At 42.0% G+C, this 25,651-nt stretch overlaps 2 protein-coding genes across 3 annotated transcripts in view; both read right to left on the bottom strand.

The window, feature by feature from the left end:
* The window catches only part of fanca (FA complementation group A), a 29,600-nt gene extending 16,040 nt beyond the window's left edge, over positions 1-13,560 (bottom strand). For both annotated transcript variants that reach the window (XM_085360143.1, XM_085360141.1), the window contains exons 1-20: positions 13,377-13,560; positions 13,036-13,148; positions 12,670-12,766; positions 11,595-11,749; positions 11,010-11,105; positions 8,190-8,263; positions 7,917-8,026; positions 7,525-7,635; positions 7,262-7,325; positions 6,760-6,872; positions 5,938-6,014; positions 5,140-5,281; positions 4,794-4,927; positions 4,536-4,646; positions 2,778-2,873; positions 2,571-2,630; positions 2,225-2,313; positions 1,754-1,814; positions 1,602-1,651; positions 1,389-1,459 (exon numbers count right to left, since the gene is read on the bottom strand). In XM_085360143.1, coding sequence (XP_085216269.1) covers positions 1,389-1,459; positions 1,602-1,651; positions 1,754-1,814; positions 2,225-2,313; positions 2,571-2,630; positions 2,778-2,873; positions 4,536-4,646; positions 4,794-4,927; positions 5,140-5,281; positions 5,938-6,014; positions 6,760-6,872; positions 7,262-7,325; positions 7,525-7,635; positions 7,917-8,026; positions 8,190-8,263; positions 11,010-11,105; positions 11,595-11,749; positions 12,670-12,766; positions 13,036-13,148; positions 13,377-13,437 — 1,885 coding nt within the window. In that variant the 5' untranslated portion in view covers positions 13,438-13,560. The remainder of the gene's footprint in view (positions 1-1,388; positions 1,460-1,601; positions 1,652-1,753; positions 1,815-2,224; positions 2,314-2,570; positions 2,631-2,777; positions 2,874-4,535; positions 4,647-4,793; positions 4,928-5,139; positions 5,282-5,937; positions 6,015-6,759; positions 6,873-7,261; positions 7,326-7,524; positions 7,636-7,916; positions 8,027-8,189; positions 8,264-11,009; positions 11,106-11,594; positions 11,750-12,669; positions 12,767-13,035; positions 13,149-13,376) is intronic.
* An 8,794-nt stretch (positions 13,561-22,354) lies between these two features.
* Positions 22,355-24,497, bottom strand: slc10a3 (solute carrier family 10 member 3). The gene has a single exon (XM_085358726.1). It carries the CDS (start codon positions 24,086-24,088, stop codon positions 22,673-22,675), a length of 1,416 nt encoding a protein of 471 aa, XP_085214852.1. The 5' UTR covers positions 24,089-24,497; the 3' UTR covers positions 22,355-22,672.
* Positions 24,498-25,651: the final 1,154 nt, after the last annotated feature.

Here is a 25,651-nt window from a genome sequence, read left to right on the forward strand (position 1 = left end):
TCACTCATCATAGAGTGAAACCTCATCTTACATCTAATCTGACTTTCCCCACATAAACTCATCACACTGAGACATCAGTGAGTCAGTGTGATGAGTGCAGTGCTGAATGATCATGTGTGATGACACGCCTCTCTGATGCAGCACTTCTCAGATCATGAGTGCTTTGCTTCCTTCAGGAGGCTGCAGGGATAAAATCGACTCAACACAGAGGTGTACATGCACACCCAAACCCTTCAGGGTCTGGAGACGAAAGCTGATGAAGCAGCGTTTAAAACGTGCATTCTCCGAATGCCCAGCAGAGGGAGACTACACTTGCTGTCATGAAAGTATGTTTTCATTGATGTTATTGATTTTTTTATTATATTGTAGTCAAATAAAAGATAAGTCACCATATCTTGTAACTTATGCTTGACCATTCGTTACAGGTTGGGGATTATTTTTTTAAAGTCAGAGGCAACAAAGTTTCCACAAGACTAGCCCAGCTGTTTGTCTTCATGCTTAAATTGGGAAATGAAGAAAGTCTCCAGCGTCTGTCTCTGGTTTGGACGTGCAGATCAGCAACCCTGCCGTTCTGTCTGAGCCAGCACACCAATAGCAAGTAGAGCTATAGCAGGCAGAATGCACTGCATTAATCCAATTTACCTGTAGTTGTTGCTGATATATCTCCACTTATAAACTCTAATCACTGATCACTTCCCTTGAAAGACATTACCAGTCATTCTGTGCTCTCTTACTTTCTACTAAGAAGTACATCTGTTGAATGTCTCTCTGTCTGCTAAACCAAATAGAATTCCAAATTATATCTATTATGCACTATTTTTATCTTACAGAGGTGCTTTGCTGCTTCAGGGACAGGGTGACCTGTCGGAGAAACTTGGATTCTGGCTTCTGACAGAAATCCCAAAAGGAGAACATCAAGTTATCGGATTGTCAAATAGAGTTGGAAATCTAGTGCCAGAACAAGGATAAATCCATGTCTGAATGACTTTAAAGGAAACATTTTAGACTGTCAAAGAGCTCAGACATGCATCCCAGTGAGATGCTGAGGCAGGACCTCCAACGTACAAGTATTTCAAAGATCACTGGGTCAAACTTCCACCACAGCAATGTGTGAAGATGTTTGACCTCTCATCTTTCAAACTGTTGCAGCATGTATGTATGCTGTATGATCTGAGCACTCAAGACCACCATGACCTGACAATATGAACTTTGTTGTGTTTAATCAGGGTTTGTTTTAACTTTCAATTTTGAGATGCACACAGAACAGAAGAAATCAGGAGGCCTTGAATACTTTTTCACTGCACTGTGCTAATAATCAAACAAATAATGTCCATCTTTAAAATAAATAATAATAAATAATGTCAGCGGTCCTTTAAAAGAATACCCACTATTCTGTTGTCTCTGCTTCTGGCAGGACTCCATGTAGGATGAATACTGTGCAGCAGGGATCTTATCAGCTCTAAACACACACAAAAAGTAACAAATAATCATATTGTGGTGATGATGATCAATGTTATCACTTAAAACAACTAGAAACTTAATTAAAGAAGAAACTCTGGGAACAACCTGCTGACATTTTCATCTCTCTGATAGAAACTCACTTTTTCAACGCTTCGATGAAACTCATTCGAGCATCGACTTTCACAGGAAGCTGCAAATAAATGACAGTTCATGCATGTCATGCAACAAAAACACAACCTCACACATGAGAATGCACAGAAGAATATCGGGAGGGATAACAGGAAGCGCTTACCACTCTCGGAGTGAGCAGCGCGGGAAGGAACCGAGTCAGGAAATACGGCCTCCGGAAAATACTGTGAGAAGACCAGAGAGGACTTTCAAATAACATGTATTTTATATTTAAAACAGATTATGAGAAAAGGGCCTCCTGAGCACTGACAGGCTGACTGGTTGGTTGCTTCATGTATATTAAAAATACATGTAAAATTGAGTTATACCATTCAGATCTTCTCAAGAAAATATCACAAAGTAATCCAGATCATTCTGTGAAGTCTGTTCTCATACTTTTGTATTTTCTATCCCTTTAATGTCTTGTGTCACTTTCAGACCATTAAAGTCTCTTCGTGGTTGTCCTGCTTTCGAATAACACCTTTCTGTAGCTGCTAAATTCTTTTAAAGAAAACACCTTAAAGCTCTCTTAAGCCGAGGGTTGGGGGCCCTGGCTCCTCAGCCCTGTGTCTGGTATAAATGTGCTGTAGTTTACCTGGCCTCCATGACTGTGGCAGAGATTCTGCCTGTGCTCTCAAACAGAGACACAGCTTTGTCCACATCCTGGGCAGCCTGACACTGAGGCTGCAGACACACAAACATTGGACTATTAGTCTTATGTCAACCCAGGACTCAGCGATCCCTAATTACACCCGTGTCCACACAAAGTTTTGTGTTGCTTGTTACTTAAGACGTAGAAGATAGTTTGGGTTCTGATGCCAGTTTGCGGGTTGCAGAATAGAATAACAGAGCATAGAAAACAGAAGGAGGGCACAGCATGGAATAGAATATGTATCAAAAATTAAAATTATAATAGAATATCCACTGTGTGTCACTGTTACCTGCACCGATGTACCTGCAGCCGAAACATCCTCATATAAACCCATGTCCTCCACTGACTCCTGCACACACACACACACCATGATATTTAATTCATGTGTGCTACACTATTAACCACAATCCACTCACAGTGTTGTTTTTATTGTATTATATGGAAAAATCAAAGTAACACGGTGATAACGACCTTCTTCTTTCCCTTTTCTTCTTACCTTGAGGTCAGCCAGTCTGGTCTTAGCCAGTGAGACGTACTCCATCAGCAGGCTGCGGTGTTTCACAGGCACATATGGAGGGTGGAGGATGTGAACCTAGCAGGGGAAAATGACAGTGAGGTGTCAGAGCTGGGCTATTCCTCTCAGTTTCTAGCGTTTTCTTATAGTGTACGCTCTCCAGGAAATGCCATAATTCTGCTAGCATTTGTTCCCAGCAGACATGTAGTTATGAATATATAAAAGTATTCATGGGCGATATGTTACAAAAAGTAGAAAATAGCAGCTGAAAATGATCATTAACAAGCAAAACAAGCAAGCAGCATGAGAGTTCAGGAGAGCGGCTGTTGACAGCAACGAGCAGGCAACACAGAAAACCTCCTGGAGCGATTAGCATCCCCAGAACCAGAGGGGACTTTCACGTGGAAATGGAAATGCTTTGTCGAGAGGTTTAAATAAGTAAAACTTAAGACTTTTTTAATATTTAAGATATTTAAGTGGTTATTGTTAGATTTGTATTGTTGATTGTCATTTATGCTTAGAAATATTTACTTATATATGCTTAGAGTTTTGTAATTAGTTGTAGATTGGTAGAGGTTTTGATCCTTGATAGTCTGCAAACTTTGTGTGTATTAGACAGCACTTTGGGAGCATGAGAGGTCATACCGTGTCTTATTATTTTATGGTAGGATTAACGTAGTTGCGTCTGTTCTAGTCTAAGTGCTCTTTGTTTAGATGAACTGCAGGACTTCCTCACCGTGTTATCTAGGATGAACCATCTAGGGTGAGGGGGAGGCTACCCTCTTCCTGACCAAGGATGTTTGACCCTTTGATCAGCAGTCCCCACACACACACACACACACACACACACACACACACACACACACACACACACACACACACACACACACACACACACACACACACACACACACACACAGGCAAGGTACTCTTTGTTTGTATGTAGACGTCGTATGTTAATGAACCTATGCATATTCATGTAACCTCAATAAAAGGACAGTGTATGGGAGAACGGACGAGACCAACTGGAGTCAAGCGGTTGTCCGGTTCTCTCCCGTGCACGAGTAACATGAAGAACTTTGCCTATTTGTGTCTTGCTTAGCAGTGTAATTATATTGTCTTAACGTTCCAGCGAATAGGTTTATGCTACAAACCTAACAGTTATTCTTTAGTAGTCATAAATATTCTATAAATGTTTTGACATATTGTTTTTTAATCGGATTTTTTAAACTAGTGTATTTCTACAAATGGCAAATAAAAGCTTTTATCTTCTGTACATGAAGTTTTCATATCACCGTGTCCATTGAATTTAATGTTTTAACTTCAATAATTCCTCAAAATATGTGGTCGGACCTGCTTCTGCTTAACCTTGAGTAGAATTGAAGTCTTAAATCTAAGAATTAATACATTTGCCGTGTGTAAACAAATGATGAATAATCTTATTTTCCATAAGCAAAACATTGCTGCATTAATGCACTCCGATAAGCATTAAGATTTCAGTGCAACAGCGACTGAAGTAGCTTCAGGTTTAACAAACACTGCAGCTACAGCGCTCAGGATTCAGACAAGTCAAGTGAGTTGAAAAGACTGAGAAGATGCACTCACAGTAACAAAACCAGCAACATTAGTGCTACTGCAAATCAAAGCAGTCTGCACTAGCAAAACAAATAAGGGAATATAAGCATATTAATACCCTGTGCATTCCTACTAAGTGTAAACTCAGAGACGCGTGGATGTCACCTTGAGGTACTGTGGAGGTTCAAAAGGCACGAGGTCAGAGAGGAACTTCAGCAGGAACACCAGCGACTTCTTACTGCTTGCATGATAGCTACTGCCACCACCGAACGACATCTGGAAAGGTAGAAAAAGATTCTGCTGGTATTAAAAATATTCAAATAAAAGGTATAAAGCTCTCAGTGTTTCAGTCTATGGCAGAAAAGGTAATTCCCAAAACTATTAATAAACTAGAAACTATTAATGGATGTTAAAAGGCGAAACCTTGAACCAGTCGCTGTACGAGGGGAAGATGCCGGGTCCTTCCAGTCCACCCTGTCGAGCCAATAAGAAGGCGGTTATGAGGTTCTCAAGGTCATAACCTTCGAATGCAGAGTTCAGCAGTCTGGACAGCAGCTCTATCGGAGACACAGAACAGGACAGATATCACTGTGCTCCTCTCTCTCTGAAATACTAGTTTACTGCTACAGAAACTCGAGTTTATTTCAATATCACTACGCTGGTTTGGAATAAAGGTTGTGCATGATTTTTCTTTAAATTTGGTTTTTCTTTTTCCTTTCACACATAAGACTTCCACCTGTCTGTGCTGATAGACCATCAGCACGCCTACCTTTGAGGCTGGGCTGGGCACATTGGTAGTACACCAGCAGGGTAGAGAGGAAGCACAGGACATGTTTCCAGTTGACTTCATGGGTTTCCAAAACCTGCTGCAGGTGACGCAGCAGCTGCTCCACGCTGAAGACCACAGCCAGCTGTTAGAGGAACAAAACAGCACAGAACAGTTACTCAGCAGTCCCTGCTGACCACTGATTTGTAAACTGTGGGTCTTTTCAGCTTTTTAGTGAAAGCGTTAATCCTGAAGAGGAAACCACTGATGTTGGTAGATAAGCGCTTGTGAGCTGGCAAAATGTGAAAGAGACAATATCATACAAATGAAGGTCTCAAAGTTAAAAGCAACTTAATACCTAAAAGTCATAGTGAAACCAGCATCCTGCCGCACCTTTATAATTGATCATATTGCAGTGCAAAGCTTTGTTTTAACTTGTGATGAGGAGATCGATCTGAAGAAAGTGCGCTTAAAGAGAGAAGGAAAGGAGCTAAAACTTGACTTCTAACAATCAAATCAGTAGTTTCTTTACTCCGCCTCCTCACTTAAAAACCAAATGTGGCTGATCGTTCTCGGTTGTTCCCCCAACCTCGGGAATAGTTTACAGTCTCACATAAAGTTGACAAAAAGTTCAAAAGTATTTCCACCTATTTTTAGTTAAGAAATTAATAATAAGAAATTCACATTTAGCTTCAATTCAGACACAGAAAGAAAACAGATATAATACAGAACATGTTTTCTTCTTCTTAATCTTAATTACATGTGACAAACTGACAAACCCAGTTACAGTTACACATTTACCTGACGGAAGAGAGAAGTCAGCAAGCGGCTGGCTTTTGCAAAGGTCCACTCATTCTGCAGGGTGATTGCATCTGACACTGAGAACATATCAGTTATGTCATTTCTGCAGCATAAAAATGACTTTTAAAGATTTATTTACACCACATCAAATATCGCTGGACCTACAAGTGATTTGAGTTACTTAGACCTTAATTTGATGCTTTTTGTGATGTTTCCTAAAAGAGTTTTTATTAAACTTATTGTGCAATATTTATACCACATGGAGAGTTAAATAATTCTTGCAAAGACAGATGTGTTATAGATGTTTGCAGATCTGTCATGTCTGAAGCAGCCAGGGATTGAACCATCAATCTTCCAGTGAGTAGATGACCTGCTCCAGGTAACCAGGCTTGATCCTGCTTAGCTTCCAAAATCAGACGAGATCGGGCGCGCTCAGGGTGGTGTGACCTTTAAATAGTCATTGATCATTTATAGCTAAATAATATAAACTGGTAGCTAAATGGGTATTGATTAACCCATTAAAGTTTTGGAAACTTGATGATTTAATCACCTTCCTTAGTACTATTGATGACAGTTTAAACGTCACCTGCACAAAAGGCATCAACAGACAAAAACACAGATTTTTACATTGTGATCAAATCTCAGTAACGATTTTTTTTACTGCGTACTGTAGATCAAGAAAATCTTTCTGAAACTGAACTCTCAGTTCCCTCTTAAAGGTCTTGCCAGATGAATAGAGGTGGATAGGTTCCAGCTAATCTTCAACATTAAAAAAAAACTAAAGCCTCAGTCTGTTTGAAAGGGCCTGTGACAAGTCTTTACCTTTCAGTCGGGGCTTGTAGGTGAGAGTCTGCGTGAGGGAGTGTTTGAAGAAACGCTGAAGGCAGTCGGCTGACACTGAAACTCCACACAGTGAGGCATCAAAAATCTGAATCCTGCAGAAGACACCGAGCGAGAAATTACACACTGCATGTAACAGCAAGACTAAAACTGGTGTCAGGCACCGTGGTTTCAATAAAGTTTATATAAATCAAGCTCAGCATTTGACATCCAGAAGATCACCATTTCTCCTGCATATAAAAAAATGAGCCGAAACCTAGAGGTTATGTTAGTGTGACTATTTGTAGGTAAGTATAAATCCCTTTGCCCGCTCTCCTGCCTTTGATTCCTGAGTTTTGTAGGAAAATCTAAAATTTAGTTTTCTTCTCTGATCTTGCAGTGACATATATATAAACGCAGGTCTCCTTTCTCAGACAGAGACCTCAACAGTGCTGTCTGATTGCAGGAAAGGTAAATAAGAAATAAAATTTTAAAAACCCAGAACCAAAGCTCAGCTCCTGCTTCAGCAGACTCCAGCATCAGACTCTCGTCCACAATATCGAGAACCCCTGAAAGACGACAGAAAGCAATAAAAAGTGTGGCTAAAAATAAAGAAAAGAAAGTACTACCTTTACACCAAGACAACAATTAACAATCGAAGAAGTCAAAAAAGATGTTTTCCGCATGCAGAAGTGTGAATCAAAGTGCTTTAGTTAATATTTTATCGACACAGGACAGGCTAAGTGGGACAAGGACACGCAGACTCACAGAAGAGCAGGTCGTCTAGAATCGAGCAGCAGAGCAGGGAGAGCCTTCTGTCTGCAGCCGCCGGATCGCGCCTCAGCTCAAAGCCTGCTCCCACTAAGACGCCAACCACACCTGAAACAGGAGATGTCCCTAGTGCTCTCATTTCATGCATATAGCTCTGGCTGTGAGCAAAGAAGCCCCACCCACCTGCTGTTCAAACCTTTTGTTTATGAGGGGCTGCCAATCAGAACATTTTATTTCAGACAGTGGATGAACTGAGGGGCTGCACGAATGCCATGTAAGGAAAAGCTAATAACTGACAGGACCAAAGACCAAATCTCTAAAACCTGAAGCAGCATTAAGAACTGAACGATTTCTTGAGTGAAAGCTACAAACATATGAGCGTCTCCTACTTGACAACACTTTCTGCTGAAGCTGTTTGGTCTCCTCTTCTTCCTGTGGAGGCCTCCATCCACACAGGAGCCTCAACTGGGACACCAGCCATGATCTCACCTCTTCATCACTAAACAAAGGTAAAAAACAAAACAATGACTGTGTGTGAGGAGTGGGGGTATTTAATCTGTCAGAACAGCCCAGATCATAAATAATCAGACAGTTACACCCTGTTTTGATCTTCATCTCTGTGAGACTGCGCAGAAAGAAAATCATTAACTGATATTTCTTACCTCTCTAAAATGTACTTCAGATTGAGGATGTTGTAAGAGTGAAGATAGTAGACCATCTCCAGTTTGGGTAGCCTCTGAAAAACCCCAACAAATTCTTTATTTTAGCAACGTTCACCAAGTGAAAGACTTTTTTTTACAAAAAACAAGAGCACAGTTTCAATCTTTATTAAATATAATTCAGTCCTGAGTGTAGAAATATTAATGGAAACCAGGAAGGTTATCATGAACTACATCATCTCGCTTTTGCAGCTGTGTGCAACACCTAGAAGGTTACAGACAGAGCTTCTCCACAGAGGCCTCTCCACCAAGTTTCATGTAACTCTCCAACTTGTTTTTTAACTTTCTGATACAGAGATACAGCTAAATAAACTACTGTGGCTTGGACCCAGAAAGCAGAAAGGGATGGATCCAAATATTGATTCTTTTTTTGAGTCCAACAGAAAGTTGGTTAATATTCCACCAGCAACGCTGGGCAAAGTCTAGAAAAGCAAAATAAATTAAACATATGAGGACGGTTGTTCTGTGTCAAAGTCAAAGTTTCGTTTCTCTTTTCTCACTATCTCACTGCTTCATTCAAACTACACTCACCCGACTCTTTTTCAGGTTCACCTTGGTCGTATCGGGTTAGACCCCCTTTGTCTCTCAGAACTTCTTTAATTCTTTGTGCCACAAATTCAACAATGTGCTGGAAACATTTCTCAGACATTTTAATTTTATTCTCCCATTCCAACACATCCCAAAGGTGCTCTAATGGAGATCCGGTGACTCTGGAAGCGATTTGAGTACAGTGAAGTCATTGACATGTTTAAAAAACCAGTTTGAGATCATTTGAGCTTTGTGACATGGTGTGTTGTCCTGCTGGAAGCAGCCGTTAGAAGATGGGTACACCGTGGTTATAAAGGGATGGACAAGTTCAACTACAAGACACAGGTAAGCTGTGGTGTTTTTAAATGATGCCCAGTTGGTCCTAAGGGGTCCAAAGTGTGACTGACTGACTGACTGCATAGATGGCAGCAACTCTCCGCTCAAAAAGAAGTCATATGACTTTATCAAGCTGCAGAGTCCCTTGATCACACAACCTGTCCAGGGATTGTGAGTATGTGGTTTCAAAGAGCTACACCTATCTTCTCAATGGGTGATACAGCTGCTTATTTAGTCAAAGGAGCTTGCAAAGAAAAGCGTCTGGACTTCTTTAAGTTGCTTTGATGTAGTCTCTCTCTTCACTTGCATACCCACCACGGAGGCCGTGGAGACTGTCAGAAAACGACTACAAGAAGACAGCTCCTTGGAGGACAGGACCAACTTCACACCCGATCAGATCTGCACACTGTTAGACCTCTGCCTCACCACTACATATTTCAAGTACAACGAAGGCTTTTACAGACAAAAGCATGGCTGTGCCATGGGCTCCCCCGTGTCACCTATTGTAGCCAACCTTTACATGGAGGAAGTGGAAAGGAAGGCTCTTGGCTCTTTCAAAGGAAGAGTACCCAGCCACTGGTACAGATATGTGGACGACACCTGGGTCAAAATCAAGACACAAGAAGTGGAATCCTTCACTGCGCACATTAACGCCGTGGATAAAAACATCAAGTTCACCAGGGAAGACACAAAGGACAACTGTTTGCCTTTCCTGGACTGCGCTGTGCACATTGAAGAGAACGGCAACCTCAACATCGAAGTTTACCGGAAGCCCACACACACGGACCAGTACCTCCTCTTTGACTCCCATCACCCTTTGGAACACAAACTTGGAGTACTTAGGACCCTACACCACCGGGCAGAACATGTTCCCTCTAAGCCTGAAGGAAAAAAGAAGGAACACACACATGTAAAGGAAGCACTCAAAACGTGCGGCTATCCTAAATGGGCGTTTTTAAAGTCAGCAAAGAGGCACAGAAAAGAAGATCAGACACCAGCGAGGGAGGATAAGAAGGACAGACGCAACAACATTGTCATCCCCTATGTAGCCGGTGTATCAGAGAAACTCAGGAGAGTTTTCTCCAAGCATGACATCCCGGTGTATTTCAGACCCAGCAACACGCTCAGACAAAAACTGGTTCACCCGAAAGACAAAACGCCAAAACACAAACTTAACAATGTGGTGTATGCTGTACAGTGCAGCGAGGAATGCCCAGACCTCTACATTGGAGAGACCAAACAGCCACTTCACAAGCGCATGGCACAACACAGAAGAGCCACCTCCACAGGACAAGACTCAGCAGTCCATCTGCATCTTAAGGATAAAGGACACTCTTTCGAGGATGCCAATGTTCACATTTTGGACAGAGAGGACAGATGGTTTGAAAGAGGAGTGAAAGAAGCCATCTATGTCCACTGTGAGCGACCATCTTTGAACAGAGGCGGTGGTTTACGACACCAACTCTCTGCCATCTATATTCCAGTTTTGAGATCCCTTCCCAGACGCCTTAACGCCCACTCACATCCTGGGCCATCTGACCTCAGGAATTCGCATGATAAGGTGGGCCCAGGTTTCACAATGAGCTCACCCGAAACTCTGGCTGATTGGGACCCACGCCCAGTTTTCCACCTTGGCTCAGGCGATTAGAGGATCATCAGGGGGTCCTTTTGTCCCTCTGTGGGGGGTCACTCCCACTAGGTTTATATCTGGGACTCTCCACCATTTGACCTTAGAACTGAAGAAGCTTCTCGGATGAGAGGTGAAACGTCTTCAAGCAACTTAAAGAAGTCCAGACGCTTTTCTTTGCAAGCTCCTTTGACTACGATGACCTGGATGACTGAGAACCTTCACAGACAGCTGCTTATTTATAGTATACAAGCTCCTGTGTGTACACACACCTGATCTCTCATGTACTCCTGCCAAAGCAGTTTGGGGCAGATGGCTCCTTGTGACAGCAATTCTCTGCTGGATTCCAACAGAACACACAGCTGGACCTGGAAGGAGGACCGGAACGGACTTAATTTGGGGAAAAAGGGATAGCTGGACTGGGCGTGATAAAGAGAAATTTCAAAATTTAAAACAAGAAGGAACAGACTGTTGCTTCTTTAGCCAGAAAGTTCCAGACATCATATACAACAATATTTGTCTTTTTTGTTGCTTGTTTTTGAGCAAACCGTGGAGATCACCATGTAGATATGAAAGTTTGGCAGCTATTAACAGATGAATCCACCACTGCAACAGATGCTTCCCCACCATAATCACATTAGATCAGGGGTGTCAAACTCCATTCCTTGAGGGCCAGCCTCGTGCTTGTTTTTGAGATATCCCTGCCCTACCTGCTGCTGATTACCTGGATCAGGTGTGCTTTGCCAATAAGAAGCTACAAGGGCAGGTTAGTTGGAAAACAAGCAGGACAGCGGCCCTCAAGGCCTGGAGTTCGACACCTGTGCATTAGATGGTCAGATGCTCTGGCAGTTACTCACTCTCTGAGAGGAAGTGAGCATCTCTCTCTTTGTCTCCTCTTCCTCCCTTTCGCTGGTTTCCTCTGTGATCTCCTTCAGTCTCTCCAACACCGTCTTCACCGACAGCACTGCCACTGGGACACCCAGCTGCACAGCTTGACGCCTCAGCTCACTCGCTATCCACACAGTGGAACACAAAACATTAACTTTATGCCACAATTACGTTGGTTTTAGGTGGCACTCAAATTCCACAAGTCACATTAAGGGATATGAAAGCACAAAACAAAAAAGAGACATCTGAAGAAGACAACAACATTTCTGATATTTTTTCACACAACTGAAGGACCACAGATTCCATTCATAATAATCACTTTCATGCAAAAGCATTTTGGCATTTTTGCCCTTCCGTGGAATAGAGGTATAGAATAGCCCTTTATAGTCATTGTACATGTACAAAGAAATTTTGGGTGCGTCACATCACTTCATGTGTTTGCGCAAATGTTTCAAGACAGATTCACTGGTAACTGCAGCAATGAGCTTATTTCAGCCATTGAATCCCATCATTGATGAGAGCTGTGCACTACAGTACAGTATAATCAAGAAAAATTCAGATGTTTTGCTTTCAGCAGACACAAACATAACTGATTAAAGTGACAATAGTTGTATTAGAGCAATAAAAACACTTTACCTAGTAAGGTGTCACGAGGGGTCACCCCAGCAGGAAAATGCATGTTTGATTTGTCAGTTTTTTACACTGAACTGACGCAACCCCAGAGGGGATTTATGCCTCCAGCTGGAATCAAACCAGCATCCTTCAGCTTGCCAAGACAATATATTAAGCACTACAACCTGGGATCACCTGTAATACCTGGAGTCAGTGAATAAGACCTCTTCATTATGTTTATGCTGTTGGTGCTCACCGGAGAACTTTTAAATGAATTATCTGACTGGTATTATGGCTTATTGTCGTGTACAGGCCATCCAAAAAGGTTAGTGCTTCAGTTTTGGAGAGTGAAATTGTAGAAAGCAGCAGCTTTCCACACATTTAACAAAAGCGGCGTACAGCTCAGAGAGCATTTCAGAGTGCTCGTCTCACCCAGCAGTGACCCAGTGATGGTGGATAAGAGACCTTCGGACGCCACTTGATTCTTCTCTCCATCCTGATGAGAGGACAGGTTGCATGTCTCAGATTGCTACAAAAAGTGTGAAAAAACATATATGTGATATTTGCGAAATAGTGCAGAGTGATACTGCTTCTTTTTTTTTATCTCTAAAAGCATTTCATGCACTTCCTGCAATCATTCTGTGCTTGTGTTTCCAAGTTGAAGGTTATCGTTTCTCTTTTAAACTCCTGACAGTCGTGACATTGTGCGTTGTTACATGTTCAGTCTACAGAATGGCCTAAATAAAATCTTAATGAAATGACTCAGTGTAGGCGCTTAGCTTCTCTCCCCTCACTCACCCCGACCTCTCTGAACAGGCTGCAGATGTTCTGCTGCTGCTCCAACAGCTGGATCGCTGCCTCCTGCAGCCTCTGGGCATCTGTCAGCTTAGGCCTCTTCAGCTCACGACCAGCTAGGAAGACAACAATAAAAAAAATAATAATAATAATACTGCACGAAAGGCTTGTTTCAAAACGTTTCAGGCAAGTTTTGTTTTTTTTGTTTTGTGTATTTTATGTTCAATATAGGTATTTGTTGTGCCTGAAAATGAATAAATAAATGAAATGAATGAATGAAATGAATGAACGTTTTTATTATCTTCGTGTTCAGTGTTGACGGTGGGTGCAGCTGTCAAACTCACCGAGGAGGCTCGACAGAGTCCTTTTCTGAGACACCGACTCACACGTAGCACTCAGAGACATTTCACTCTCACTGTCCGCTCACAAAACGCCTTCACAGAACCTTCACTCAGTAATAGCGGGCAAAATAAATCGTCTTAAATCGCATTTTTTAGCTTTTACAGTAGGCAAAATCTCTGTTTTGGTTCAAGCTTTCCTCCATGTTTCACGCGCCTGCCGCTCTTCTCTCTCATTGGCCCGGACTGCAGCCAATCAGATCCCTCCAACTGTGGGCCAAACAGAAAATATGCCGGAGTGAGTTCATAAAGGTTTGCTTTATTTCTTTAGTCTTTTCGTTTATTTTAATGGTTTTGTTTCGTTATTTTATTTATCATTATTATTTTTTAAAGATATAAATAATATGAAAACCAAAAGGTTGAACTGTGTACATATTACTGTGTCTTTTTCTTTCAGTTGCTTCCTATAGGTGTCTCCACTGAGGAGCAGTGTCTCCTCAATTTCACCCTCCTGTATGTCCTCGTTCACAACATCCATGAACTGGTGCTGTGCAATACCACAAATTATTGTATAGATCTGATACGAAGTAAATACAGGGCCAGTATTACAAATACCATTATCAATACTTTTGACCTCTAGAGGCGGGGGTGCAAACCTGGAATGATAATGTTCTTGTCTCTAAAGCACTTTGGGTCTGCTTCTGTTGTTTAAATGTTCTATAGGCTGTGAATAAAAAAGAAATGACAGTCAGTACAAAAGAGTCACTCATTTCATAAAGAACGTTTGAGGTATATTTTTTCATTACAAAAAATATTAATTAATATTTACCACCCTCCCTCCTCTGCACATTCCCAAACCATCCAAACCTTGCCTCTCCATATGGCTCACCCTGAGTTGTCCCTCTGATATTTTCATCTGTTGGAAATTAAACAAAACCTAAATTTTAAACAAAAAGGGTTTTTAAAGGTCTTTTAAAGGTAGCAGGCAGGTCTCTTGAAACCTGCCTGCTACCATGTATCATGACCACAAACATTCAAATAGCCATGCAACCTTCTTTTCCATTTAAGTTTTCAATCAGAGACAGCACAGCAGTACTGCCATTTACTATTATCACTATTTGCCCAAAGCTTTCAACGGAGAACTCTAAGCAAGGAACTTTTCTTGCCATTTAGGAGAGCTGTTAGTGGTGGGATAAGAATACAATAAATAATTGACACAGAGCGCAGGTCATTGCTCTCGCTTCTTGGCCTCGTGATGTTTACCATGCAGGAGTGGCTCCAATTTATCATAGCGCTCTGTATTATTAACCCCGATTCTTTTGTCCCCATGATAGAACAGAGAAAACCGACTCATAGTGTGTTAAAACATCTATATTTCTTTTTATTCAATCATCTTCCGGAAGAGAGAGACCCCTGCACAGCTCAAACGCCAGTTGCAAGAGCTCTAACATTTTTAGCTCAACATGTGTCTTATATGGTGTTATTTCTGTACTTCAGACGTCACACACGTCACACACAGTTTCAAACATTGCTTATATGGAAAGTTCCTCTTTTCTGTGTCTTATCTATTAATATGCCTGTGCACTAAAACTTCCTGTTTTTTAGTCTGGCTGAGCACTTAGTTTGTGAGTCAAAAGTGGCCTTGCTCTACAAGCCTTCATTATTAAAGTACATAAAACAATATAATAAGAAAATAAGGATACTAAGGATATTGATTTCATGACAGTATCTGTATTATTATTCTGTAATAGTCAGAATAATGTATTGTTATTCTGTACTCTTTATGAATGCTATTTTTAAATTTTATGGGTTCTTCTGCATAAATGTTAACAAGTTTTCATCAGGCTATTAACGCTTGGCATATACTAGAGCGGTTTAAAATAATCCTTCCACTGGTCCTTGGTTCAGTCCTTGAGCTTTTTTCTCTGTCTGAAATAGGCTGTTATAGCTTCTCTTTCCATAAGGCCACCTCCCGCCTTCTTGTCTATTACTGTTTGTTTTGTAAAGCGGCGCTACGTCTTCAATAAAAATTGTGTTTAAAAAACTGCCACAGACTTTACATTTTCAGGCATCATTTATTCTGGGTGATCTCAGGAGCCCCCCTGGAAGCACTGAGCGTTCTTGAGTATTTAGATGCTATCTAGCTTCTTCTGTGGGATATCTGCTATCTCTGACATGACAGAGCCACAAGTTTTTTAAAAAGCTGTCTAAATCCAGCCAATCTGAGGCTATACTATCACTTACACATAAACGGACCTCATTATTTGAAGCTTTACCCAGGTTTAATATGAACATACATTGCTGGAACTGTATATATGGTAGAAAATAAGGGAAATGCTTAATCTTATTATGATGCTATTTTCCAATAACTTCTGACTGTGCATTGTAAATCTCACTTCACCTGCACCTTCTAATGATATGGTTACAAACTCTGTATTTTTTTTCCAATGAGTTTAATCCACTCGTGCACAAAGCAGCAGAAGTGAAGTGAATACAACATGTCACAAAGCATTGACTTTTCCTCCATTTCCTCTTTGCCAGATTTCAGCTGCGAAGTTCAGTACTTGAAGAAATGTTCAAAGGCTGTACTTGAGTAAAAGTACTCCACATTTAAAGTATACATATACACATTTTAATTGTATTTGTAGAATGAAAATAAAGGGCTATTCCATTCTATTCTATTCTGATCTGTCAGGTGTTACATTTTTCTTCTTCACAGAGAACTTTAAAACAGAAAATTCTCCAGAATAAAACAATTATTCTATTTCAGGATGATGAATTAAAGAGGTAAAAAAAAACAAAAAAAAAAAAACTGAAAGTATTTCATTTATTGAAAGCATAAAAATGTGACTTAAGTAAAGAAAACTCTTTTTGCATGTTTATGCTTGATGAAGCTCTACAGTTATACTATTACCAGACTGGTATTTACAGTAATCAGGGCACACAGCGTAAAAGGAGAGGCGTTACTGTAATGTAAGTATCTTTGTTTTCATACAGCATTTTTGTCAGTGTACTGTGAGAGTTACATGTTCAATATTTCCCAAGGTACTGCAATACCGTTCAATATAAGCTTAGCAGTTATTTCTTTGTTGTACTGACCTTATGGTGTTGGAAAGCCTGTTTATTTCCCCGTCAGTGGTGCCACATTAATAAGAAAAATGCATTTGTGGGTTGAGAAGCAGAGTTGAGAAGCAGAGTTGAGAAGCAGAGTTGAGTATGCAGGTTGCGCCCATGAAAAACTCTGCCAAAACTTCTCTACCAGTCCCAAACACCTTATTCTGCTATTGATCTTTATTTGTTATTGTTTATTGATTTGGATGATTAAAGTCTGAACAAACAATACATACAGGTCATTTAACAAGTTCTTAATTTAACAGACAAGGACCACAGAGGCATGTGGAAGAACCATACACTGCTAGAACAGCCTGCTGGTCACCTGCTTGTTCACACACTGCCGTTGGGTGCATCCCATTTTTTCAACCAGCATTTTTCTCAAGTCAACCAATGCGGTTGTGTTGGTCACTCTACCACAAAGAGCATGTTCAAGCTGATCCCACAAGTGTTCAGTGGGATCCTAGTAGCCCTGTAAGGCTGGAGACTGGCTGCATGCAGTCCTTTCCGGATTGTCTGGGTGTAGAGCGGTCAGCCATATCGTTCTGCAAACCTCGATTGTAAATATGTCGAAGAAGCCTACAGGTCCTAAGTGCTGACAGGGCGAAGAAACTGTCTTCTTGTGGTGTTGCCTTCTTGAGAGGCCTGTCAGGGATCCCCCTTTATAAAGAACTTGGCATTTACTCTGGAGATGGTACCATGGCTCACTCCAAATAATGCTGCAACCTGCTTTTGGGCAACACCAGCTAGATGTAGGGACTGATCGGTCCCTGTCCAGATCAGTCAAAGGTGGCATGCTTCTCCAATGTGTATGTTTCCTGGTTTCTCTCATAGGCTGTATATAAAAAAATTGATTTACTGCCAAGGTCTAAAAATGGGAAGCCAGTGCTTAAGTTTTTGTAATGGCCAGCAGGGGGCAACTCTTGTTCCTTTAAAATGAGCTCTAATTATTTGGAAGTGTATCAGGGAATGACCCTTGATCTGTGACCTCAGTATTTACTTACCCAATGACTCTATGGTCTCAATCCTGTAATCGAGTGTCACTTTAAAACTGACAGGTTGACCTGTACCCCACAGCAGGCCATGTCATAACTTCATTATAACGTTTTAACTTTGTAAACACAGCTGAGAGGTCCAGTTCATTCTCAACACAGTTTTATTCTGGAACATTTTTCACACTATGGTCTAAAAACAGATACCATAAACCATAAACATGACATCAGTTACATTTTTGAATACACAGAACACAATTTAGTTCAAAGGGGGGGGGGGGGGGGGGGGGGGGGGGGGCACGAGAGGGAAGGGGAAGATTAAAATGGCAGAGACTCCACAGGGTTAATAGTTGAACAAATATGATTTTCACTCACATCAGGAGTGGCCTGCTGAGTGCCACACCTTACCAAATCGCGCTGTAACAATGACTGTACAGCAGCAGGCTCCATCTAGTCTTCGGTTTAGATCTACCTCACTTCCTTTCCCCTCAGCCACTCATGTGTTTTCTGGATTTCCCAGTTTTATTGCTGCAGAGCAGGCAGCAGGAAAACCATCCCATGGGAGCCGGTGAAAGGAACTCATGAAAACTTAATGCAGTGGTTCCTCATGAATTTTTAAGAGCCCTCTCTTCCCATTGTGGCGCTAATGTGCAGGATAGGAATATAAACAGTAGTGCTGATGTTCAGAGAGGAGTTTATCTGCAACAGCAGCAGCAAGGCAGCAAGACTGAGCGTCATCACCTGTCAGCCTCCTTAAGAACAGCCCCAACTGATACCTCAGGGCACAAACACACACGCAGCACTAGGCCTGTCAGTCACAGCTAAATCCTAACCTGAACCTAAAGCTTTCCTGACCCGAAGCTGACCTTAATATACCACACACCTAAAGCTCACCTTAGAATCAACCTATTCTGATTTTTATTATTTTCTGTCGATATTAGATACCCATGTTAAGCATGCTCAAAGTTTCAGCATATGTATCAATATCCCTGTGAGCTAAAACTTCCTACCTATGATCTGTATCAAGAATAGATATCCCTAAAATTGCCATTTCAGGCAAAGAGATCCAGCTCTGAGCACAGAAGCTCTATTTGCTGCTCCTACTTATCAGAGTGATCACTTACCTCATCAGCTGCCCTCATGACCTCGTGTGGGGTCCTACCGGGCTCAGTCTTTTGACCTGTTTTATGCACATTACAAGCGTCCTGATATTGTTATGTTAATTATTGCCAGCTGCATTTTTTTTAGAAAAACACAAATCCAGATTCCCTTTAGATACCCAACACAAATGAGTTAGCTAGAAATCTGAGCATTATTTCCTATCACCATCTCAGTTTCAACCAGCATGTCAGATCTCGTGCAGTCCTGCTTTATACAGATTAGAAATACTACCAGTGTACGATCAATGCTTCAGAATAATACAACTGAACACGTATCCACACCCTCATTTGCTCCTCATTAGATTATTGCAATTCATTGTGTACAGGCCTGAATGACGCAGCCGTTTCCTGTCCACACTCAGCGCAGGAAATGCATCACTCCAGCCCATTTGCTACAGAATCCAGTTAAACATTATACTCATTATTTTCAGATCACTTCATGCTATAGTTCCACTTTATATTTCAAATTCCTAATCAAATGTCCTAACACCTTATGCTGCCCAGTCCCCTCAGCTCTGAGAATCAGTTACTCTTATCAATTTGAAACAAAGGTGACAACACACCACAAAAACACCACATCTGTCACAGATGATTGTGACATACATATTTGATGCTATCTCTCTCTGAATACTGTGGAGGTGTGGTCACCTGCTGCACCTGTGATCTCGTTAAATACCTGTCTAACATCATTCCAGCTCTCCTGCAGTGCAGAAACGTGTTTTTTCTTCTTCACTTTTGTCAGTTTATTTCACCTGTTTGTGGTAACTTCATGCTCTTGGAAAAACATTTGTTGCTTTAACCTGCACTTACTTACTGCCAGTACTTTTGTATATTTACCTGCCTGCATCAGAGTAAAAGTGTTACATATACAAACTTGGTAAACTGCTGAAATCACTCTATTTGTAAATAAATCTGTTGACCTGATCCACTTGGTTTTGTTATCATCTTAGTAACATGACGCTGTGTGTTCCCGTGTCAGGATTACCTGCATTTTAATGTACTTACATTGTATTTTTTCCCGGTTTTGCTTTTTGGCTCACATGTTAAGCTAAGTGAGAAGTAAATTAACACTTTTTGGCATACTTGTACTTTACTGAAGTAATCCAGTACTATAACACCTTTACACTAAAACATTTCAGGAAACAATACTTTACTTTTTACTAGATTTATTTGCAGTTCTATTACGTATTTAGTATTTGCTTTTTGTCTCAAAATGCAGTTGTGCACGCAACTACAGTTAAGATAATCAGTCCTTTAGAGCTGACAAATTATATTAATTAATTATAAGGTATGAATTATTATTCAGTTCAGTAATAATTAAATTAAACTGTTCTTGAAATGAGATTTAATTTATTAATTTTAATAAAATGAAATTATCCTTGTGCTACTATACATGCAGCAATTTTTGCTAATTGTTCTACAGAAATAAAATTTACTATTACCGGTATTAATCAGGTAGCCTATTTTTAAAAAACTAATTCTTCTCCTACGTATTATTATTAGTCGTAGTAGTGGTAAAAGTTTTATTGATGTTACTCAAAAGCAATACAAAAGTAAAAATATAAATCAATTAAATAATAAAAATAAATAAAAACACATTAAATATTTAATTATATTAATAATTATTATTTCCTTATATACTTTTAATTTAATATTTTTCAAAACAAATATTACTTTTAAAAAAGAATTTATGAATGTTTACAAATCAGTTAAAGGCAAACCCCCCTCTCCATTCTCTGAATGCGTAACAGTCAAAGAGGCTTATATTGTGACAAAGGTTCATTTTCATTGACCGCATTATTGCATTTACACTTATCTGGGTCACATTTGGCCTCTGCTGGCTAAACGACACATGTTTTAATATTAGAGGGAAGAAAAAAGCAGTCGTGACTCAGACATCCCATGTTTCTCTTCTTCTTCTTTTGGTGGTTGTTCTGTAAGAAACGTGGATCTCTTGGCCTCGTGCTCCTCTGCAAGTTGAAGCAGAGGTCTGGCAGTTTTACAGCTGCACCTCCCTCCTGAGAGCTCTCTGAAATCTGCAGCAGGCCAGGCCTTTGTTTTTCCACCACAAATCACTCCCAGAGAGTTTCCTAATGAAGGCACATAAAAGCCTGGTGCTGTAAACAGGAAATGCACATCTAAACTTGCATGTTTTGCAAAAGAGCTGCAGGAAGGGGAGTTTCTGTGGTGCTGTGCAAACTCTGAATTTCGAGCTTGCATTCAATACTTCAGTCAGCCAGAGTGAGTTTTTTGAGGTTTCGGGAAGTCACACACAAAAAAATCCAAGCTCACCTGTAACACTACGACAGTTCAGAAAACTGGTTTTGTTTCCTTTTTTTACACTTTTATCATCAGCCCAAGTGAGGCGTGTTGTGCTTCAAGCACTAAAAAAACACAACAATCATTTGGAAAACCTCCCAGCAGCACGTTTTTCAGAGACAGCCACCCGTAGGGTAAACACTAAAGCTTTTTATATGATGTTGCAATTGTGTCAAAATTATGTACAGACGTGGCAAACGCGTGTCGTCTTTTCAGCTTCGGTTCGCTTCAGCTGTGACAAAGAAAGCCTGGCTATGTGGAACTTCACTGGACAAACAACACGGGGAAATTAGAGGAAGTGTAACATGATGGATTGACACACACATACGACGGTATATTTGTCGAAGCCGTTTCATCAAAGGTGAAATACAGACAAATGTTTGGTCGCTTATGCAGTCGACATGGAGTGAATGTGAATTTTGGCACAGCTGGGACCTCATAAACTTAAAACTTGATGTTTTTAGATAATGTAACACGGTCACCGATTCCTCGATTTGATCAATCTCTTATTATAGTAGATGATTAAATTGTCTTAACACTAAAAGCAAGTCAAACTAAACCCTGTTGACCCCACTGTAGCAATCAAACTGAATATAAGTAAACACTGTTTGCAAAAGTAAAAATCTTACTGTCACAGTTGCACTTATATGAAGAATATCACTCATATGTGCTTGAAGGTGAGTTACAGTGCCTGTGAAATCCTGGTGCACTAACACCAAGGTGCTACTGGAGCCATCTGGTGAACTGTTCAGTGGTTTCAAATATATTTGCTTCCTCTAAGCACATCGATGTACCACACTTTGTCCTAATTACATATGAATGGCTTAGCCCAAAGAAAGCCCCTCACTAACTGTGTGGTTGATTACACAATTTGAAAGAGGCAAAAACGAAAGTTTCAGTATTAAAACACTCAACAGTCAGTTTCACCATCTTCACGTCAAAGCGAAACCAAACATTTATAAAGGTCGTGACTGTGTGAAAGCAGCCTGGCTTCCGTTAACTTCAACAAACAGCCTGTTGGGCCTCAGAGGGCACTGACCTGTTTGGTAGGTTTTCTCTGGCACATGCTCACATGCATGCATACACACACACACTCAACAAGCCAAGTTCTGCTTTAACAAGAATTTTTTTTTTATTGACTTTTTCTGAATTTCTCCTTGCAAATATTCAAGTACATGGATTTAAAGATCCCGGACACACAATCAGAGGCAAATACTTTCAAAATAATTTCACCATGTTCCTGTTTGAGTCACAAAAGTTTCCACTTTAACCCCACCCCACAAAACGTCCCCCTCCACAGGCTAAGACACATGGACCGCTTGTAAACATGATACAAATATCAGTCTTTGCTTTTTGATCACAAAAAAAAAAAAAAAAAAAAAAAAAAAGTAATCTGGTAGAAAAATATCTTTTCTTTTAATAGGGATTTGTCTTCTTAAGAATATTTACATTTACCTCACAGTATAATCTTATCTGAAAAAGTACGTACTGGAAAATAAACACAAAAAGGGGTAAAAGGCCTTTGGTTTTCATGAAAAAAATACCAAAACGACAACAAAAGTCCCATAAAAAGTCCATTCACTGTCCTGTGTACAACAACAGTGATGTTGGGTTGGTGATTGTTGGGCGTCTTGAGGCTGAGACAGAGGGACACCAGCTTTCCACAGGATTCAAACGGTTCATTCTTCAAAAAACGTTAAGAGCAAAACTGCAGCTACAATCAGGCGTCGCTCCTGGGGACGGCCGAGCCGCACAGCCTCCGCTGGGTGACGTATCCCAGCACGATGAGCAGCATCTCCGAGGTGCTGCTGAGGGCCACGATGAAGGGCGCCTGCGACGCAAAGTCTGCCTCCAGTCGCCGGAAAGACAGCTGCATGACCGCGAGAGCCAGCAGGCTGTTCTGGACGCCCACCTCGATGCTGACCGTCTTCCTCTGTGGCGGAGAAAGGCCCGCCAGCTTGGCCAGGACAGCCCCGACCACCAGGCCCAGCAAAGGCACCGTAATCCCAACGACCACGATTTGGGGCTGGACGTTAGCCAGGATGGACGCTCCCATTTGGTAGGCCATGAAGATGCCGCCCACAATGAGCACGAAGCTGAAGGGTTGGATGAGCGCCAGCAGGACGCGAGTGAGGGCAGGCAGCCGCAGCTTCACCAGCATGCCCAGTGAGATGGGGATAGCGATGAACAGCAAGGTGCCCAAGATCTTCACAAAGGGCACGTGCAGGGCAGCATGGACACCCAGAAGCCAACCGTACAGGGCTGACGACAAAGGCATGGCTGCCGCCGCCACCACTGTGGAGACCAGCGTCATGGAGATGGCTAGGGTGACGTCGCCTCCGAGCAGCAGGCTGTACAGGTATCCTCCCCCTCCACCTGGGGCAGAACAGGTGATGACCAACCCCAGAGCGAGTGCCTTGGGCAGTGAGGCCAACTGGGACACACAGTAGGCATATAAAGGCATCACCAGGAACTGACCCAGTGCGCCTAGGAGCAACGGCATGGGGCTCTTCAGCAGGCCCCGCAGCACCTCCACCTCCACCTTGCACCCAAAGGCACACTTGTTGACAAAGATGAGGGGCAGCAAGGCAAAAAGAACGGGGTTCTCAGAGAAATGGGACAGACCACCCGACTGGATGAGCCGGGTGGCCGGGTCATCCTCACTGGGCTCCACTTTGATGCAGTAATCTGTCCTCTCCTCAATCAGAACCGGCACCGAGCCCTGGTCCAGGTCCAGCAGCTGGATCTGCAGCTGAGCCCTGCCCGGCAGCCCAGAGCGGATGTTGATGATGTAGCTCTGAGCCTGTCCTCCGTGGCCGCCGTCCGTCACGTTGATTATCGAGAGCACCTCTGGTTCCAAGGAGTGAACTCTCACAGTCTGCTTTAAGCTCTGGCGGCCGGTCCTGGCGGCCGCGGCGCTCCGGTATCGGCTGGAGATTACAATCACGCCGTTGGTGTATTCAGGGAACTCGAACTCCTGCAATGACCCGTCCCCGATTGTGATATACCTGCTGCTGCTGTCGGCCGTCGCGTTGGTCCTGTTGCTGCCATCGACAGTGAGGTTTCCGGTGGCCCACGCCCGGTCCGATCCGCCGGTAATAAGGAAAAGACAGCAGAATGTAAAGATCGTCCTCATGGTACTGGCGGATGAGGGGCGGAGGGACGCGGCAGCGACACGCTTCTCCCCCGCCAGTGGCCTCCCCAGACGGTTATACCGCCGCCCTTTCACACCCGGGCGACCAACTTCTCATTCTAGTCTCCGAGATAAGAGCACAGCGCGGGCTGCCGGCTTCACATCTCGTCTGGTTCCCATTTTGTCGCTGCCTTTATACCGGAACCTAAACATCACCCCGCCCAGCCTTGTCGAGGCACAGCTCTCCGGCGGCAGCCCCGGGAAGAAAACACTCGCACAGGTCTCCTTTTGGCTACTCGCTGCTAAGATGTCGGTCACGCTGAGGCACACCCGCACCGTTTTCTTCCGTCCTTTTTGTCTCTCCGGTTGGTGAAAACAGAAAACATCGTAGCTTCGCAGCCGTTTGTTTGCTGCTCGATGATGTTTTGGTGAAGCGAACGTGCACGAACAGGGTGTACTTCCGGGCAAGGGACGTCAAAATAAAAGCTAAAAAAGAAAACTTCACTTTCACCCTTAGTAAACATAAAGCAAAAAATTTGGAATTAAAATCCATCTGAATTATATCTAATAAACACACTACTGTTTAAGTTGGGGTGTATTAGGGATCTGTTCTGACCCCCTTTTTGTTTATAATGTTAACGACAGACTGACAGAGGAGGCCAGGCAGACATTTCTGCTGACTATGATGTTCGCAGATGACATTGTTCTTCATAGTGGGAGTAGGGAGCAGGTGGAAGAGAGCCAGGAGAAATGGAGGTAGATGAATGCAAGACAGAATACAGGTGTGTAGCAGTGAAGCTGCAAGGAGCAGAGGCAGTGAACATAGTTGAGTATCAACCATCCAAAGCAGTGCACAGTCCACACGAGACGTGAAGAAGAAAGTGTAGGCAGGTGGAGACAAGTATCAGGGGGGATTTGTGACAGAAGGATGGCAGCAAGAGTGAAAAGGAAGGTTTACGAGATGACGGTCAAACCTGCTATGATGTATGGTGGGACGAACAGATAAAAATGATAAGATTTCCATTAGGAGCGACCAGGATGGATAGGGTTAGAAATGAGTACAGTACATCAGTGGCACAGCTCAGGTTGAGCAGTTTGATTTTGGGTGAAAGACTTGCTGAGAAATTTTCCTACTGAAAAACAGAATTTTGTGTGCCTGTTAAATTGCTTTATGTTACATGTTTAAAATTCTTTGTCATCTGAAAATATTAGTTAATCAGCAACTTAAAAAATGAAAAATGAATAATTAACAATGATAACACAACAACATAAAACATACTCACCAAATTCTGCCAGTTCACAGGTGTGTTATAATATAAAGCACCTTGAGGTGACTGTTGTTGTGATTTTGCGCTATATAAATAAAACTGAATTGAAAACTGAATTGAATTGTTGTTTGTAATAGGTGTTGCTGTAGTAATCGGCCCATTTAACACATGCATTTATTTTGTAAAGAAAAATCCCAGCACTTCCTGTTAGTGTTTGGGTGAGTGTGTTTACCTTAGCGCAGTCCTTCATTAAGCCAATCAGAGCGGTCTTCGGCTTCAGCTCTCCCTGCTCAGACAA

Source organism: Diplotaxodon limnothrissa, linkage group LG7, assembly GCF_057381915.1.
Source record: "Diplotaxodon limnothrissa isolate DT_005_m linkage group LG7, D_limnothrissa_male_GT1.1, whole genome shotgun sequence".
NCBI lineage: Eukaryota > Metazoa > Chordata > Actinopteri > Cichliformes > Cichlidae > Diplotaxodon > Diplotaxodon limnothrissa.

Bases quoted from the DNA above. Each gene is read 5' to 3' on its own strand.
- slc10a3 (XM_085358726.1), bottom strand. From the start codon at position 24,088: ATGAGGACGATCTTTACATTCTGCTGTCTTTTCCTTATTACCGGCGGA.